Source organism: Ictalurus furcatus, chromosome 4 (genome assembly GCF_023375685.1).
Source record: "Ictalurus furcatus strain D&B chromosome 4, Billie_1.0, whole genome shotgun sequence".
Classification (NCBI taxonomy): Eukaryota; Metazoa; Chordata; class Actinopteri; order Siluriformes; family Ictaluridae; genus Ictalurus; species Ictalurus furcatus.
In genome coordinates, this window is record NC_071258.1 from 7,965,251 (window position 1) to 7,981,467 (window position 16,217).

The window sequence follows — 16,217 nt, forward strand, 5'->3', positions numbered from 1 at the left end:
GAGCAGGATCTACAAATGCAGAAACCGCACCATGAATATACAGTTATGCATGAGAATGTTTAAAAATGTGGTTTTCCGCATGTGTGTACATCATGTACAGCAGAGTGTGTTACCTTTATGAACAGACTTTGCACAGATTCAAGACTAGCGCTACTTCACAGCTTTCTCTCTCTCTCTCTCTCTCTCTCACACACACACACACACACACACGTTTGTCTTACTATCCTTGTGAGGACCTACCATTGTCACATTTATTAATGCAGCTATAATGTCTACACCTAAATCTATCCCTAACCTTGGTAACCAAAAGTAAACATTCTGACACTTTGTTTTATGCTTTTTAAATGAAAGAAAAAGAAAGAAAAAACAACTGTTTCCTTGTGGGACCATACAAATATCGTCAAGGTCAAAACTGTCATATATTTTCCCATCCTTGTAGGGACACTCTGTCCCCACTACAATATAAATACACACACATGCAATAATGACATTACTACGAGAGATTATCATTGCAGTGCATTGAGTGTACATTATATATGATACTGGTGCATGGAGGCTAAGGTTGCATATTATTTTGATCACATGAGATTTTAATAAAAAGTATTAACATGCAGTCGCAGCTATAAGAGATGAAAATGGGAGAAGATTGTGTGTATGTGTGTAAAAAAACAACACAGAGCTGAACAGCCCATCTGTGCACATCATGCTGAGCATTGCCTCAATACTTTTCTCCTTCACACTGGTGCAGCTGTTTCTGTCTCTGCTGCAACCTTAAACAGTAAATTAGGTGAAAGCAGCTCCTCTCTCTCTCTCTCTCTCTCTCTCTCTCTCTCTCTGCTTTAAAACATCCGCGTTGTCACATTTCCTCCAACGCACTTGGATTCATCATGTTAGAAGCCATGCGCAAACATACACGCATCGTTTTTTATGAGATGTGATGGAGAGCATAAAGTCCCTTTTCCCATTTAGTAGTCAGTGAATAAAATAACTTGGCATTTGAGAAAGACTCACCGTCCTGATGAGAAGCTCTTTCCCTCAATGGCTTGGAGGTGTTTGAATAGCTGGCACTGGCACCGCGTTTTGCGCAGGAGATCCCGCTTCACGCGCAGACGCGGGAGGTGTGTGTGTGTGTGTGTGTGAGAGAGAGAGAGAGAGAGAGAGAGAGAGCCTGTGTATGTATTATTGTGTGTGTGTGTGTGTGTGTGTGAGAGAGAGAGAGAGAGAGAGCCTGTGTATGTATTATTGTGTGTGTGAGAGAGAGAACCTGTGTATGTATTATTGTGTGTGTGTGTGTGTGTGTGTGAGAGAGAGAGAGAGAGAGAGAGAGAGAGAGAGAGCCTGTGTATGTATTATTGTGTATGTGTGTGTGTGAGAGAGAGAGAGAGAGAGAGAGAGAGAGCCTGTGTATGTATTATTGTGTGTGTGTGTGTGTGTGTGTGTGTGTGTGTGTGTGTGAGAGAGAGAGAGAGAGCCTGTGTATGTATTATTGTGTGTGTGTGTGTATGTGTGTGAGAGAGAGAGAGAGAGAGAGAGAGAGAGAGCCTGTTTATGTATTATTGTGTGTGTGTGTGTGTGTGTGTGTGAGAGAGAGAGAGAGAGAGAGAGCCTGTGTATGTATTATTGTGTGTGTGTGTGTGTGTGTGTAAGAGAGAGAGAGAGAGAGCCTGTGTATGTATTATTGTGTGTGTGTGTGTGTGAGAGAGAGAGAGCCTGTGTATGTATTATTGTGTGTGTGTGTGTGTGTAAGAGAGAGAGAGAGAGAGAGAGAGAGAGAGAGAGCCTGTGTATGTATTATTGTGTGTGTGTGTGTGTGAGAGAGAGAGAGAGCCTGTGTATGTATTATTGTGTGTGTGCGTGTGTGCGTGTTTGAGAGAGAGAGCGAGAGAGAGTGTATGTGTGTGTGTGTGAGAGAGACAGAATGAATAGGCGTGTGTGTGGGGGGGGGGGGGGGCGGGGTGCATATCACAGTGTTTCCTCTATCAAGGACCCACGCATTGCTATCTGGGGTTTTTTTTTTTTTTTTTTTTTTTTTTTTTTGACATCTTACCTGTATTTTATGTACACACACACACACACACACACACATCAGCAATTTGACGTTGCTAGTCCACCTAATGCGTCACATTTCTGACCAGACAGAAACTAGGAGTTTTATAGCTTTTATTATAATTAAACTGTAGTTATACAGAACTGTGCACAAGTTTTAGGCACCCTAATTGTTGTACTAATTTTGCCTTAGGTTTTTTAATCCCATTTATTATTACCCTTAGATTTGGAGCATCTGCCATACAAGTGCTACAAGTTACTACTGTATATAACGTTACCATACCATATAATGTAAAGAGACCATAAGATATTAGAACGAGTGCATTAATATAAACCTGTGATTTACTTTACAGATGGCACTACTTTCAGAGATGCTGTTATAGAAAATTAATCAACACCTTCTGACCAATCAGAATCAAAGTTTCAACAGTGCTGTGGTATAATGGATCAAGCGCTAATATTGGTATCATATCGGAAACAAAAACCTGGGATCAGTACATCCAGATTTCTTACCAGTCTTTGAATGGAATCGTTGCATCACTAAGAGTCTACTGCAATTTGACAGTTTGCACTTTAACAGTGTGCAAATAACCCGGTGCAATTTGCATCACAGGCAGACATGAGAACAATTTGTGATTTGGCAGCACATTCCATCCCTGACCTTTAACAACCTCTCTCTTTCTCTCGTAATCTGCTTTGTCGTTCCTAATCAAATCTAGCACTTCAAAGCAGCAAAATGATTGCAGCCGAACATCACCAATTCCAATATCTGACACGTTATTGCTACAAAACTGTTAGAAGGTGTTCTAGGTTTTAACATTCTATATTAATGCAATGCTAAAAAAAGGTATCTTATTGAGTTAAAATATCTTAAATGCAGTCAAAATTATCTAGTTTTTCTTATTATAAGATTACAATAAAAGCAATATTAAATAACATCATAAAATTTGTTTCTAGACTTAAAAAAAAATAAAATTTCAAGCCTGAAATAATCTTGTTCGATTGGCAGATCATCTTGCTAATTTTAAGCATTTATTTCTAAAAAAAAAAAAAAAAAAAAAGCTTGAAATTAGTAAAAAAAAAAAAAAAAAAAGACTAGAAATAGGTTTAATAACCTTATAATTGTTTTATGGTTCTTGTAATCTTATAATAAGAAATACTAGATACATTTGACTATATTTAAGATATTTTCTTTTTTTAAAAATATAATTTGTGAAGTAATTTTGCTTATGTACAAAATGTCAAAATAAAAAGTGAAGGAAGTCAAGAAAACAAGGCTAATAATAATAATAATAATAAAATAATAATAATAATAATAATAATAATAATAATAATAATAATAATAATAAAACAATACTTTTTAATATCCATTTCAAAACAGACATTGTCACAAAGCAGCCTAACAGAAATCTGCTCCTAGACCCTGGATAACTAATCCAAAGGAGACATTGGCAAGAAAAATTCTCCTGTAAGAACATTTGAGTGAAGAGAAACTAAGACTCAAGTATTACAAAAAGAGTACAGTGTACAAAAGGACAAATGAGATCAACAGAAGAACCTGGATGCCTGGTGGTAGAAGTCTCTTAGAAAAATGTCAGAAAGAAATTTATATACACAGATGTTGTGGATGGTCACACATGGACAGCCTAAATATTGCACTTCCAAAAAATTAGGTTATGCCCAAGACTTGGCATCGTGTAAGTGGAAAATCTCACCTGTATATTGTAGACTTATCCTAAGAACCTCAAACCTATAGAACTGCTGCTATAAACATAAATACTATGGTGCTCATAATGTACAGACTTTTAACACACTTAGTACTGTGGAACAGTAATGATTTATAATCCCACTATCTGGTGTCACCCAGAAGAGGATAGTTCCTCTCAAGGTTTCTTCATGGAGTTTTTCCCGGCCACTGTGATCTCTGGCTTGCTTATTAGGGATTTAAATGTACATCTGGATTTCTGTAAAGCTGCTTTGTGACATCAGTTATTAAGCCCTATATACAAATACAATTCAACTGAATTTAACATAATGATGAGCGTACTATATAAGAGGAGACATCTGTGATCATTAAGCAAGATTTTGATCTTCATGAAAATACATAAAGCACATAATACATAAACTTTATTAATGTATGTGTTCATGGCTGCTTGGGCTGGGCATGTTACACAGCTGTTTCAAATCAATGTCACAGGATACTAACAGTCTGAGTGTAGGATTCAACTGCTCTTGCTTTGCTCTAGTGAGTGCGTCTGGAGTGTACTGCAGAATCTTACGTAACCCTCGTTCTCAACTATACAATAAGAAACAGCACATCATTCATCGGTGGAGTCAACCCAACTGCTTCTCAGATCTCTCTGCTTTGTGAAATTTAACAAGAAATCAAACAACAGCTAAAGGTAACCCTGGGCAACACTGACATCAGTGCTGTCGTCACTGAGCTGAACCCAGAGAGCGAACGCTTCTGGATCAAAGAAACTGCAAACACCATACGAAATGATTCACATTTAAAGAGACAGTTTGGCCTAAAATGTTAGTTTACACCCCTTCACGCTTACTTCAAATGTTTATCAAAGCTTTCTTCTTTACTTTTGCACTAAACTAAAGGCTGCTAAAGTTCTTAAAAGTTAGAAATGACAAGAGCAGTTTAGCATTGTTTAAAATACATGCCTACCTTAATCACACACATAGCTTGGCTAAGTCATACTATTTTTACAGAAAACATTTCATAGAATACCTTCAAACTTCAAACTTCCTGAGTCTGAAGTTGCTGTGGAAGAAAGTAAATCCAGCCTCAAAATGGCTGCTACTGTTTTTACCTCAACAACATCCTCCATGTCCATGTTTATAGATATCAGTGTCACAGTGTCAGAAACCAATTAAGCAAATCTGTCTGATGTAACACACACAGCTCTCAGTGGTTTGAGGCAAGTGTGTGATGATTTATACATGCAGCTGGCATGATGCTAAACTGGAGGCTACATAAAATGCTCTGCACTTGGGCGCTACATTAGCTTTGTAGCTATAGTGTTAAAAAAAAAACAAAAAAAAAACTGAGGCAACAAACTTCAGACATCAAATGTGTCTTGGCCAGCTAATGTTTATTAAAGCACATTAACAATGAAAACAAAACTTAACTAACTAGTTAATTTAACTAGCTAAATTACAAAAATAGTTACAAAAGTCCAAATTACAAAAATATACCATACTGGAAAAAACAACAATAGAACCAAACATAGAATTTGTAATGGTTGTAATGGGAATTTTATTGACTTTAATGGAAACTGTAATGGTCCATGTGGGTCTCTATTGGTAATTTGTTGTCTTCAATTAGTGGCATGTTATGTCTAGTGGATACCATTAAGGACCAATAATGTTAATGGTAATGGTTTTAATGGCTAGCTTATGATTTGTAATGGTATTTGTAGTGGAAATTATTAGAATTTCTGTGATGGTTTCTATTGGGGTTTTTTTTTCAGCAGGGAACACAATTTAAATATAACTTAACATATTTCTTTAGTATTAAGGGCGAATATTAAAGGCTGTATTTCGTTTTCACATTGGAGGCAAATGAGACGCCTCATCCTGTATGAAAAGGAGTTTTTTTCTTTTCTTTTTTTTTCTTTTGGAAATTTATTTGGGAAACAGTACAAATATTGAATGTCAATAATATTCGTCAGTACAAATGATAAGTAAGTAAGTAAATCTTCCTGAAATACCTTCCTGGTCTTGGCTGATTGAAAAAAATTGCTAAAATGTTCTTTCAAAGCTGCTGCATCCAATTTCACTAATTGTATGTGCACTTATGTACAGGATTCCAGTGTAATCACTGTGGAAACATGTCACTGATCATTTTGGAGCAATATCATGATCTCATATGATCTACACTCGCTAATTCTGATGAATTTCATGTACTGCAGTCTTTCATTGCCCCACTGCTCCCTCATTTATAGGATATATTTATATCCTGTCAGCCTGCTGTACTTCCCTTAGCACTGACACATGCAGAGTGGCTCTGTTTCCATCCTGTCATCTTTCCTTTTCTCCCCCCATTTTGCTGCTATCATTTGTCCTTGTCAGTTAGTGACTTTAGCTTCCTTACAGCACACTGGCAAACCCTTAACACCAACTCAGCAGGATTTCTAGTGACTCAGAATTAATCAACCGGAGAACAAGAGAAAGAGAGAGAAGGAGGAGGAACAGGGCTCATCACTGCAGTGCTACAGCGTACTACGACACAAACACATGATGATAGCTGCAGGATTAGTGTTTAGGTTTAACACAGAGTAGATGGGGTGTTGAAAATTGTCAACCATGTGATGGAACATGTCCTTAGCAATGAATTAAAGGGACGCTTCAGAGAAACATGAAATGTACACAATTTTCCCCTACACCCAAATGTAGTCAATCATCCAAGTTTGAAATTTGTTACTTTAGGTTCATCGCTCAAATATCTGCCTTAAAACACATCCAGTCTCTAGGTAATGGTTTCCCTGCTGAAGAAAACATTAGAAACACAGAATCATAGAAACTCTAATGGTTTCCACTATAAATACCATTACAAACCATCAGATAACCATTAAAACCATTACCATAATTGGTCCTTAATGATATCCACTAGATATAACATGCCACCAATAGAAGGCAACAAATCACCAGTAGAGACCCACACGGACCAATACAGTTACCATTAAAAACAATACAATTCCCATTATAACCATTAAAACCATTACAAATTCTATGAGGGTGTATATTGTTTGTTTTTTTAAGACTGTAATCTGTAACCATTAACAAAAATGCATATTGGCTGAACTTACTGAACAACATGTAGTATTTTGGGGAAGCCATCTCGAACAACCAGAATTGTATTTTTGTCCAAAGTTTATCAGACAGCTGTTACACAGATGAGAGCCCAGCTTTACAGTAGAAATAAATTTGCAAATACAGACTGTCCTTGCTATTTGACAAATTAGTTTATTTAAAAACAGGATTAACAAAGATTTGGTTATGTGTTTACGGAAGAGTTTGGGTGAGACTCGTTAGGTACGTTAAACCGGTTTTACACCGTGTGAGGTACAGAGGTCTTTTAAGGTCATTACTTGTCACGCTGTATGAGATGATCCAAATACATTTTGGCCGAATGTTATAACAGACTGTGCAATAACGTGTTCTCCATATCAGATTATACAGTGATGAGCATATTTCATTTCTCCATTGCAACTACTGTATTTGTAGTTGTGCTTTAAATTTCAGTTAATCCATATGCTGATCTTTTAGACGAATATCACTCTGAGAATTGAATCAAAGTGCCAGAACATCATTGTCGGCCATCTTTGGTTGCCATGGCACTAAATCAGCTGCCGGTGAGCAAAATTGGGTCAAATATTGTACAATGTAAAGTCAGTTTTAATCTCATAGCTCCAGAGCAGAACTAAATACACCACAGACATCTTGGCTGACTTTATTAGGGTAATTTAAAAGTGTGTTTTTCTTGTTTTTATTGGTCAAACCATTCCTTATATGCTAATATATATTCAAACAAATGTACGGGTGAAAATTACCTGACGATTTCTGCAACATGCTAAGTAAAATAAAATACAAATTTGATAAAAATTCTTCATGTTATGGTGTCTAATTCTACAAATCAGATTGCCACTGTTTATAATTGTACATAAAAATCACCAATATAGGTAGTGTTACATTCACTTCATTGCACAAAGACGCAATAGCACACGTCCTTATAAGAAGAGCTGTGGTTAAGGATATGTCACATGATTTACAGAAATGGCCTTCTATCTATCTGCAAAAGTCATAAAACGAATTGTTCACTGCACTGCAGATGCAGGACAGATTGGTTACCATTTAACTAACACACCAGTGAGCTTTGAGCACAGATGGGTAGACGTCATTAAGAGAAGCACATTGGTCGAAAGCCTGGCAGCTCGAATGCTGCAACTTTAAATTCCGCACCCTTGATCAAGTAAGCAATCTGCTGTGTTATGTAATAGACAATTGGTTACTACAGAGCCCATTTAGACTGATTGTGTACTTTCCTGCCACATTCAGACCCTTGTAAATCCTCACCTCAGAACTCAAGGATTAGGAAGCTGCTTAGTAGTAGGAGGGTGCTGATAATCGGATTAATTAAACAATAAATAAAATGTCTTTTCACTGAAGAAGGGGACGAGAGCTCAGAAATTCAAAAGTACAACATGGACAAATGTCAGTTTAGAGATCAGATATTTATTTCCATTTCTTCTAGGTTGCATTAATATTTGGACTAGGCTAGTTACTACGCTAATTTATTAGACACACCAACTTAATATTTTCCACTCATTGCCCATTTTATCATGCATACATATGATGTAGATCGCTTATAGGTATAAGTGATCTACATCATATGTATGCATGATTAAATGGGCAATGAGTGAAAATATTAAGTAGTGTGTAATAGCATTGGATATGCAACCCATATTTGGAAAGGGATCACCACTGATATTATTTGAGTGGTTTATCATTCTCAGAACAGATGTGGCCCTGACATGGTGGGTCAGGAGGAATTCTGGGTGGAGTGACAATCCACCAACCAAAAATCTGCAGACAACAGTCAGAAACTGAAAAATAAAGGTTAGAAAATGCTTAACACACACCATGCATAGAAGCAAATGAGCTTTAGACAATTTTTAGTTAAAGCCAGGGGTCCATAGGGTTTGTATTGTTTTTTTGCATTGTTTTTTTTTCTTTTGAATGTGGAGTGCTAGCATTATGTACTGACTGTTTATGCTCTTGAATGAGCCTGTAGAATTTCTATCGTTCTCTACTGTTTGTCCTCCATCAGGTTTGTTTGTCCTCCACCAATAACATTTAGTCTTCGTCTATAATTCTTTGAACATAATTGAATGAACTCTGTAAACACGCCGCCTGAGCAATCTGCTATGCCCAATATGCTCCAATGTTAATTGGCGTGGTCCTTCTTTGCCCCATGACCTTCACATGCATGAAAGTAAAAACCGCCTGTTCCAATGACTTTTTTTGCTGCATCCTGTGAGATCCCAGTCCCAATGCACACCTCTCGTCTGTGGCTGGAAGTTGAAGAGAGCCATAAGGACAGCATTGCTCTTTCCTCAGTCAATCAGAATGACAGTAAGTAATCATCGGGCTTTTGTGAGCTTGTGTATTAAAAAGAGGCTATTTAGTGCTTTCGTAAAATCTTCCAAGTGTGTTCAGCTGCCCTGTGATGAATCATGACCAGCTAAAAAAAAAAAACAGAAAAAAGTGATGGATGATTTATGTTTATCTAAAGAAGCATGTGTTAGCCCTCACTCTCTCAGATTGTTATCCATTGTGCAATAAGGGATCGTTAATTACAGTTGTGATTTGGCAAGAAAACTAGGAAAGAATGAGGTCAAATCTGAGGAAAAATTAAGGATATAACATACGGTTTCTGGTACAAGGGTGTATGCCATCCGAAACATACACGCACACATTTTTCTCAGTAAAAACCCTGCACACACCCCTACCATAGACAAAAACAAGCCATTTTGTACACTGACTATGAGCATGGATAAAATCAAACAAGTCAAGCAGATCATGACTTTAGCAATTCGTTTGTACAGTTTATTTCTTCTTCTTAAGATAAGAATCTTTCATCAAAATGCCTTATAAACAAAGTGTATGGCTCAAAAACACAAGAGAAAGAAGTTCTTCCATTCATCAGCATAAAGCAAAAGGTTCAGGAACAGCAGGTTGTACAGTCTTTGTAAAGTTGTCTTCCCTCTGCGTCACAGTTTAAGGCCAAAGGCCAAAAAACATCACTATTAACTGAGTGGTCATGACAACACATGTTGCTACAGTGTGTTTTAATTTTGTCGATAAGAAACGTACATCCTGATTTTAAAGGGCAGAATAACATAAGTGAAAGTAAGTGACTATAAAAGGATGAGGATGCGCTCTTCATGCACAGCATCCGAGTTTAACCAAGGAAACCAGAAGAAATCAAGGAACATGTCATACATCACACACTTCACAGTGAATAACCCCATGCTTATTCACTTGCTATTTAACATTTAAAGCTGTTTTTGTATTATCTCTGTATGCAAAGCAAAATAAATGTAGAGGTTGGATGAATTTTGAAATACTACACAAAAGCAAGAAATGCAAAAAAATGAAAAAACACATTGGGCACTTTAGAGGCATGCGACATGTGCGACTACTGTGTGCCTTGTTGTTAAAGTCAGAACTAAAGCTGCGTTCACGCCATGTCGTAATTACGAGATTCTGACTTGTAAAAAAGCGTTCACGTCCATGTAGAACTCATAATTACAACTTGTAAACTAGGAACCCAGAGAGCATCCGGATGTGGGGCACTTCAGGCAGTGATGCGGCACTGCTGGCTTTCTTTTGGCCCGGACAAAATGGATATGAGCCTGAAGTGGCCCACATGTAGAAGAGCAAATATGGCCCAAATGTCCCAAATCACAAGTGGGCCTTTTTAGGCAAAGCTGCGGAACTCACAGTAATGTATAATCTAGATGTGACCCTAAAGTGGCCCATGTGATAAATAGTGAATATGGCCCAATATCACAAAACAATTGTGGGCCAACTTTGACAAAAATGTGTTCCATGCAGCAATGCTATGGCTTGTTTGTGGCCCAAATCTGGCAAACAGGAGCAGACCATCCAAGTGCCATCGTTCCACATGGTATGTGGGCTGTATGTGTGGGCCAGAAGTGTCAGGTGTGGGCCGGATCTGGGCACAGCAATTTTGCTATCTGGGGAGTCTTCTGAGAGCTCTGACTTGTACCACCTGACCGCTGCAACGTTATGCGGAAACACTCAGCTTCAGCAGTAAAATGTAGTTAAGTAGTTATGTCATAATATTTCAAAATATATAATTGAAAGACATACAATACAGCTTAATGTAGCTAGCACAGAGTTGGATAACCATCTAATGTCGCATAATTCCCTGAACAGCTCAGAGTAGAATGCCCGGGTTGTCATCTAATAACTTAGATAAATCTGACACGTCATGAATGCAGCCTAACAGTACCTTTTAAGCAGTTTGTGCTTTGTTTCAGCTCAACGTATTCAACCAAATTATTAACTTGGTGAATTATTTCAATGCATTTTACTGAAGAAGATTGCTTAGTAATAGCTTTTCATTTGAATCTTCTCACTCTGTGTGCAATGCTTGAGTCATATCACTTCTGAGTTACGTGTATGCGCTGTACTTTCAGTTCCCATGTGTTCTAGAGGGAGCACATCTAACTTGTTTCCAACAGATTGTACTATTCTAAATCAGCCCTGTGTGGGAGTGATGTGGGGAAAGAAATGGAGGAAGAATACCTGCTCTACTGCAGGTATCGGACAAGGGAAGTCAGGGAAGGACTGCATGTAGAAGTTTCTGGAACATCTAGTGCATCTCAATCAGGGGTTAAACAAGCAATGTAATCATTGTGTTATCCCTTGATTATCAGCGTTTTGTGTTTTTATTTGTTGTATTCCATCTTCTGGGCCATTATTTTGGTAAGAATATAATAACTGATCATGTGAAACCCAATTTATGTGACATCTTTAAGTTGGTCATAGCTGACCAGACACAATGTTCCCACTATTTCAACTACAGACATACATTTGAGGTCATAAGTTTACATACGCCTTGCAGAATCTGCTAAATGTTAATCATTAAAAAAGGAGGGATAATTAAAACTACATTTTGTTTTATTTAGTCCTGTCCTGAATAAGCTATTTCAAATAACAGATGCATACATCTAGTCCACAAGACACAATAATAACTGAATTTACACAAATGAACCAGTTCAAAAGTTTACATACGCTTGATTCTTAATACTGTACGCCATTACCTGGATGATCAATGACTGTTTTTATGTTTTTTGATAGTTGTTCATCTTTTGTTTGTCTTGAGCAGTTAAACTGCCCACTGTTCTTCAGAAAAATCCTCCTGGTCCTGCACATTCTTTGCTTTTCCAGCATCTTCTGCATATTTGAACAGATCCAACTTTTCACACTGAGGACAACCGAGGGACTCGTACACAACTATTACAAAAGGTGCAAACATTCACTGATGCTCAAGAAGGCAACACGATACATTAAGAGCCAGTGGGGTGTAAACTTTTGAACAGGATGATCAGTGTAAATTGGTCTTTTTTTGTCTTCTGGGAAACATCTAAATATCTTATGTAGCTTCCGAAGGGCAATACTAACTGAAAGAAAAAGATATTTAAACAAAATAATAACAATTTAACAATAACATTCACAAAACATAAAAACAGTCGTTGATCATCCAGGTAACGACACACAGTATTAAGAATCAAGCGTATGTAAACTTTTGAACTGGTTAATTTGTGTAAATTTATTTATTATTGTGTCTTGTGGACTATATGTAAAAATCTATTATGTGAAATAGTTTATTCAGGGCAGGACTAAATAAAAACACTAAATGCAGTTTTTATGATTCCTCTTATTTTATTTAAATTATGAACATTTTGCAGATTCTCCAAGGCGTATGTAAACTTATGACATTTTACATAGCTGATTCTGTCTCATTCTATATAGTGTCATGAAGCCACTTGACTGCCATAATGGTTCTCTTTCCCCACACTATAGTCGTCTATGGAAGTAAACATATTGACCAAAAATATGACTATAATAAAAATGCCAAGGTGCCATTCGAGCCAATGCTTCAGTAATGCATACTCTGTTGACTATTTTGAACTCTAATATATATATATATATATATATATATATATATATATATATATATATATATATATATTTATAACTGAGATCTCATCACACTGCATGCTTTTATATAACACACCACATTACACTGGACTGCTATACATTTTTTCCTAATCATGTCCTTTAAAAGATTTCATAGAGAAAGACCAAGAGTCCAAATGTTCACTCAGCATGTACACACACGCACACAGTACTACCTGTAGAAGCTCTTTGGCAGAACCTCTTTTCTCCACATCCATCTCTAAACAGTGGTTGAGGAAATATCGGAAAACAGATGACAGATTCTCTGGGTTCTGCAGCTCTGGAGTTCCATTAGTGGCAATGAGATACAGCGCCAACAACAAAAACATCACTGTGTTCATTTGCATCAATTCCTAAAGGGGTAAATAGAAGTCACAGCTTGGAGATTTTTCACTCAGCTGTAAATAAATCATAATCTTTGCACGCTGCCATGAAATGCTGCATCATGTTCAAATGAATAAAAATGGCATGCAGCCTAAAGCATATACAGTATACATACAAAATCAGGGCGTTTATAATTTATTCTATCAAGGTGCCCCGAGACACAGCATGCCCCGAGACACTCCAGTGTTTGCCATTACCTTCAAATACACTCATTTATTGGTTCAATTCCAGCAAAATTGCATATAATATGAGCTAATCAGTGGACTATGAAGGTGAATGCTATATGCAGCATTTATCATCGCTCACTTCCTGACTCCTGTAAGAACATCTGGAAACTAAGAGAAGATCTCAGGATCATTTTTGTCCATCTGCTATGTAAAAAGCTTTTTAAAAAATTGCGTTTGCCTTTTTTTTTTATTTTTTTAAATGAGATTTCTAATAAATGGTATGGTAATCATTCATATGGATTTTTGACAACTTATTAATTCACTAACACATCTGAATTTTTCAAATATGTTTGTCTTGTTCCCACGGTTTCTGTTGCTGTACACTGTTTGTACTAAGAAATTGAACACCTGTGCACTAACTAGCGAAATCAATAGCCTTGGTCATTAGGCAGCTTAATCTTGGTGTTCAGATTTTCCAGTTGCCTAGCAGCAGTGCTCTCATGACTTTAATCACTAGAATAATATGGAAGGAATAAGTAAAGAATGGGGCGTGCTTTTATATTAAAGTAATCAACAAGGGCCTGCTGTGAAGAGGCTTGAAGTGAGGCTGAAATTGATTATTTTCCTATAAATGCACATCCTAATGTTGATCATTTTTATTTTATAAAGAACGTCACGTCTCACTTTAAAAAAAAAACAAACAATCTGTTTATTATTAACATTTAATGCTGTGGAACGTCCGAGAAGCAAGTTAGTTCCTGTCATCACTTACATCACAGCAGATATAACTAATCATTCACTCACCATCCTCTTTTTTCTCTCTCTTTAAGTTAATAATGTTACTGAGAAACTACAAAATGCAAAGCCCTCCACAATGAAGAATTTCCTGTGGTGGAAAACCCAAAGGAACAGGTTACAAAGCGCTGACACCGGAGACTCCTTCCAAAATGTTAAATCAACACCTTCTCACAAAAAATGTCACTATATTAATGATTAAACATGTTAGAAGGAGTGTATTAATATAACTACTGTCAGAGCTGCTGTTATAAAAAAAATTAATCAACAGACTGTGAGTGTGTGCTATGCTGCAATTTACAGTATATATTAATCTCCTCATGACTCATCATCCCTCTTACCCTCAGAGGATTCTCACTGAGGTATGGAGGCTCTCCCTCAATCATCTCTATAGCCATTATAGAAATGCCCAGAGACCAGATGTCTACTTTGGGTCCATAAGCCTTGTGGGTTACGACTTCCGGGACCATTCCAGTTCGAAGTGCAGACCATGGTGCTGCACTTACTCTGTTCGGGGGTGATCTGGGCGCAGAAGCAAAAAAACACACACAATCACACACACAAAAACATAGCAGTCAGAGGTGGGCATTTATGATATATAACGATGCTTGAGTACTAATGCTACCTTAGTGCCTAATATCAAGGTATCAAGACTTGTAGGTGAAACACCTCAGCTTCAGAATGAGCATCAAATAGGAAAAATGCTAAACTCTGCAGTGCCGTGGCTCTCTAAGTCTCAATACTCATTTTCTGTGTCAGACCTTCTGTAAGTACAATGTGACCACAGTGCCCTCTGCTGGTGTAGGCTCACATCAGCACTCACATATCTAGGTGCGTTTTAGAAGCAAGCTGATAGAGGAAGTTTGTACTGTCTTCAACAAGAAGCTTTTAAAAGTTTACAAAGGCAAAACCTTCAGACATAATACACAATCATGTTAACTGTTTAGACACGTTCTAGACGCTTAGGGGTACTAACTGAGTTTGACGGAGCCGTCCATTCCCAGTAGGATGTTGTTGCTCTTGATGTCCTTGTGAATAACCTGGTTGGAGTGCAGGAATTCCAGAGCTTGAAGACACCACACACACACACACAACAGAAGAACATCTTAAATAAACTGTAAAAGACATGAGAGGTCAAGACCAAGAGAGAGAAATGTGTAATAGTCCTCTAACTAATGATGTCTTATCAGATGTTATGATCACATTTTCAAAGTTTTCAATAACTGCTGCAATTACACACTAATATTAATAGGTTGCAAAAAAAAAAAAAAAAAAGCTCAGTACAGACACTAGATATGATGACCCCAATCTATGCCAATTGGCTATCTTTACTACTTTACTACCACTACTACTACTACTACTACTACTACTACTAGGTCCCTTAGGCTTCCTTATGGTCTTCTCTGTCTTTACATTATTTACTTCCTTTCACTCCAGCACCACCCACAACTTGTCGCCAACCAGGTAGCCATGGCAACCAGACAGCACCACCGCAATACACTGCATTACACCGAGTAGCTATGGCAACCACACAGTGCTAGCCTGGGGCAATACATTAGTGCTGAGATGGAGTGGTAACCATAAAGAAAGAGAAATCCATCCATCTTCTCCCATGGGCAACATTATAGCCCAAGGCATGTTGGGGTATCTATAGAAACAGCCAAAGCCCCATGGACCTGCCATAACAGTTGACCAGTAGAAACAGCCAAACAGACAGACAAACAGACAGTAGAAAAAGCCAAAACCCCATGGACCAGCCCCATGGACCAGCCATAACATATTGACAGGGAACTGTGGGAGAGGGTAGCAGGTTTCACTATATGACATATTGTTTGGTTTATATATATATATATATATATATATATATATGTGTGTGTGTGTGTATGTGTATTTATTTACATTTGTTTGTAAATGGTCTGCACTTATATAGCACATTTATCCAAAGCGCTTTGCACTGTGTCTCATCACCCATTCACACACTAACGGTAGCAGAGCTGCCATGCAAGGCGCTAGCTTGCCATCGGTAGCAACTTGGGGTTC

The 16,217-nt window shown here is 37.5% G+C and overlaps 2 protein-coding genes across 11 annotated transcripts in view; both read right to left on the reverse strand.

Annotated features, from left to right (window-relative positions):
- gdpd4a (glycerophosphodiester phosphodiesterase domain containing 4a) overlaps positions 1–1,316 on the reverse strand; it is a 32,055-nt gene extending 30,739 nt beyond the window's left edge. The window contains exons 1-2 of one of the 3 annotated variants that reach the window (XM_053622771.1): positions 1,265–1,286; positions 1,012–1,228 (exon numbers count right to left, since the gene is read on the reverse strand). The gene's annotated coding sequence lies outside the window, so the exon portion shown is untranslated. Of the gene's footprint in view, positions 1–1,011 lie in introns of all 3 variants that reach the window. The other 2 variants (XM_053622770.1, XM_053622775.1) reach the window with 2 other exon arrangements.
- A 6,435-nt stretch (positions 1,317–7,751) lies between these two features.
- LOC128606555 (serine/threonine-protein kinase PAK 1-like) lies at positions 7,752–15,914 on the reverse strand. Of its 8 annotated transcripts, none has more exons than XR_008385702.1 (7): positions 15,462–15,914; positions 15,154–15,243; positions 14,803–15,026; positions 14,519–14,699; positions 13,008–13,184; positions 8,825–9,301; positions 7,752–8,663 (listed from the first exon to the last, which is right to left on the reverse strand). XR_008385702.1 is itself a non-coding variant. In XM_053622779.1 (5 exons), exons 1-5 carry the CDS (start codon positions 15,647–15,649, stop codon positions 12,617–12,619), a joined length of 561 nt encoding a protein of 186 aa, XP_053478754.1. In that variant the 5' UTR covers positions 15,650–15,914; the 3' UTR covers positions 12,481–12,616. The 8 variants fall into 8 exon arrangements, 4 of the variants coding, with proteins under 4 accessions (XP_053478753.1, XP_053478752.1, XP_053478754.1 ...); XR_008385701.1 differs by having other exon boundaries at positions 15,381–15,914; XR_008385699.1 differs by lacking the exon at positions 14,803–15,026 and having other exon boundaries at positions 15,154–15,914.
- Between the last annotated feature and the right edge of the window lie 303 nt (positions 15,915–16,217).

Bases quoted from the DNA above. Each gene is read 5' to 3' on its own strand.
- LOC128606555 (XM_053622777.1), bottom strand. From the start codon at position 15,305: ATGTCTTTTACAGTTTATTTAAGATGTTCTTCTGTTGTGTGTGTGTGT. The intron at 14,700-15,153 runs GTTAGTACCCCT...TTCTGCGCCCAG, and splicing joins GGACGGCTCCGTCAAACTCA to ATCACCCCCGAACAGAGTAA. The intron at 13,185-14,518 runs GTAAGAGGGATG...TTACCCCTTTAG, and splicing joins TCAGTGAGAATCCTCTGAGG to GAATTGATGCAAATGAACAC.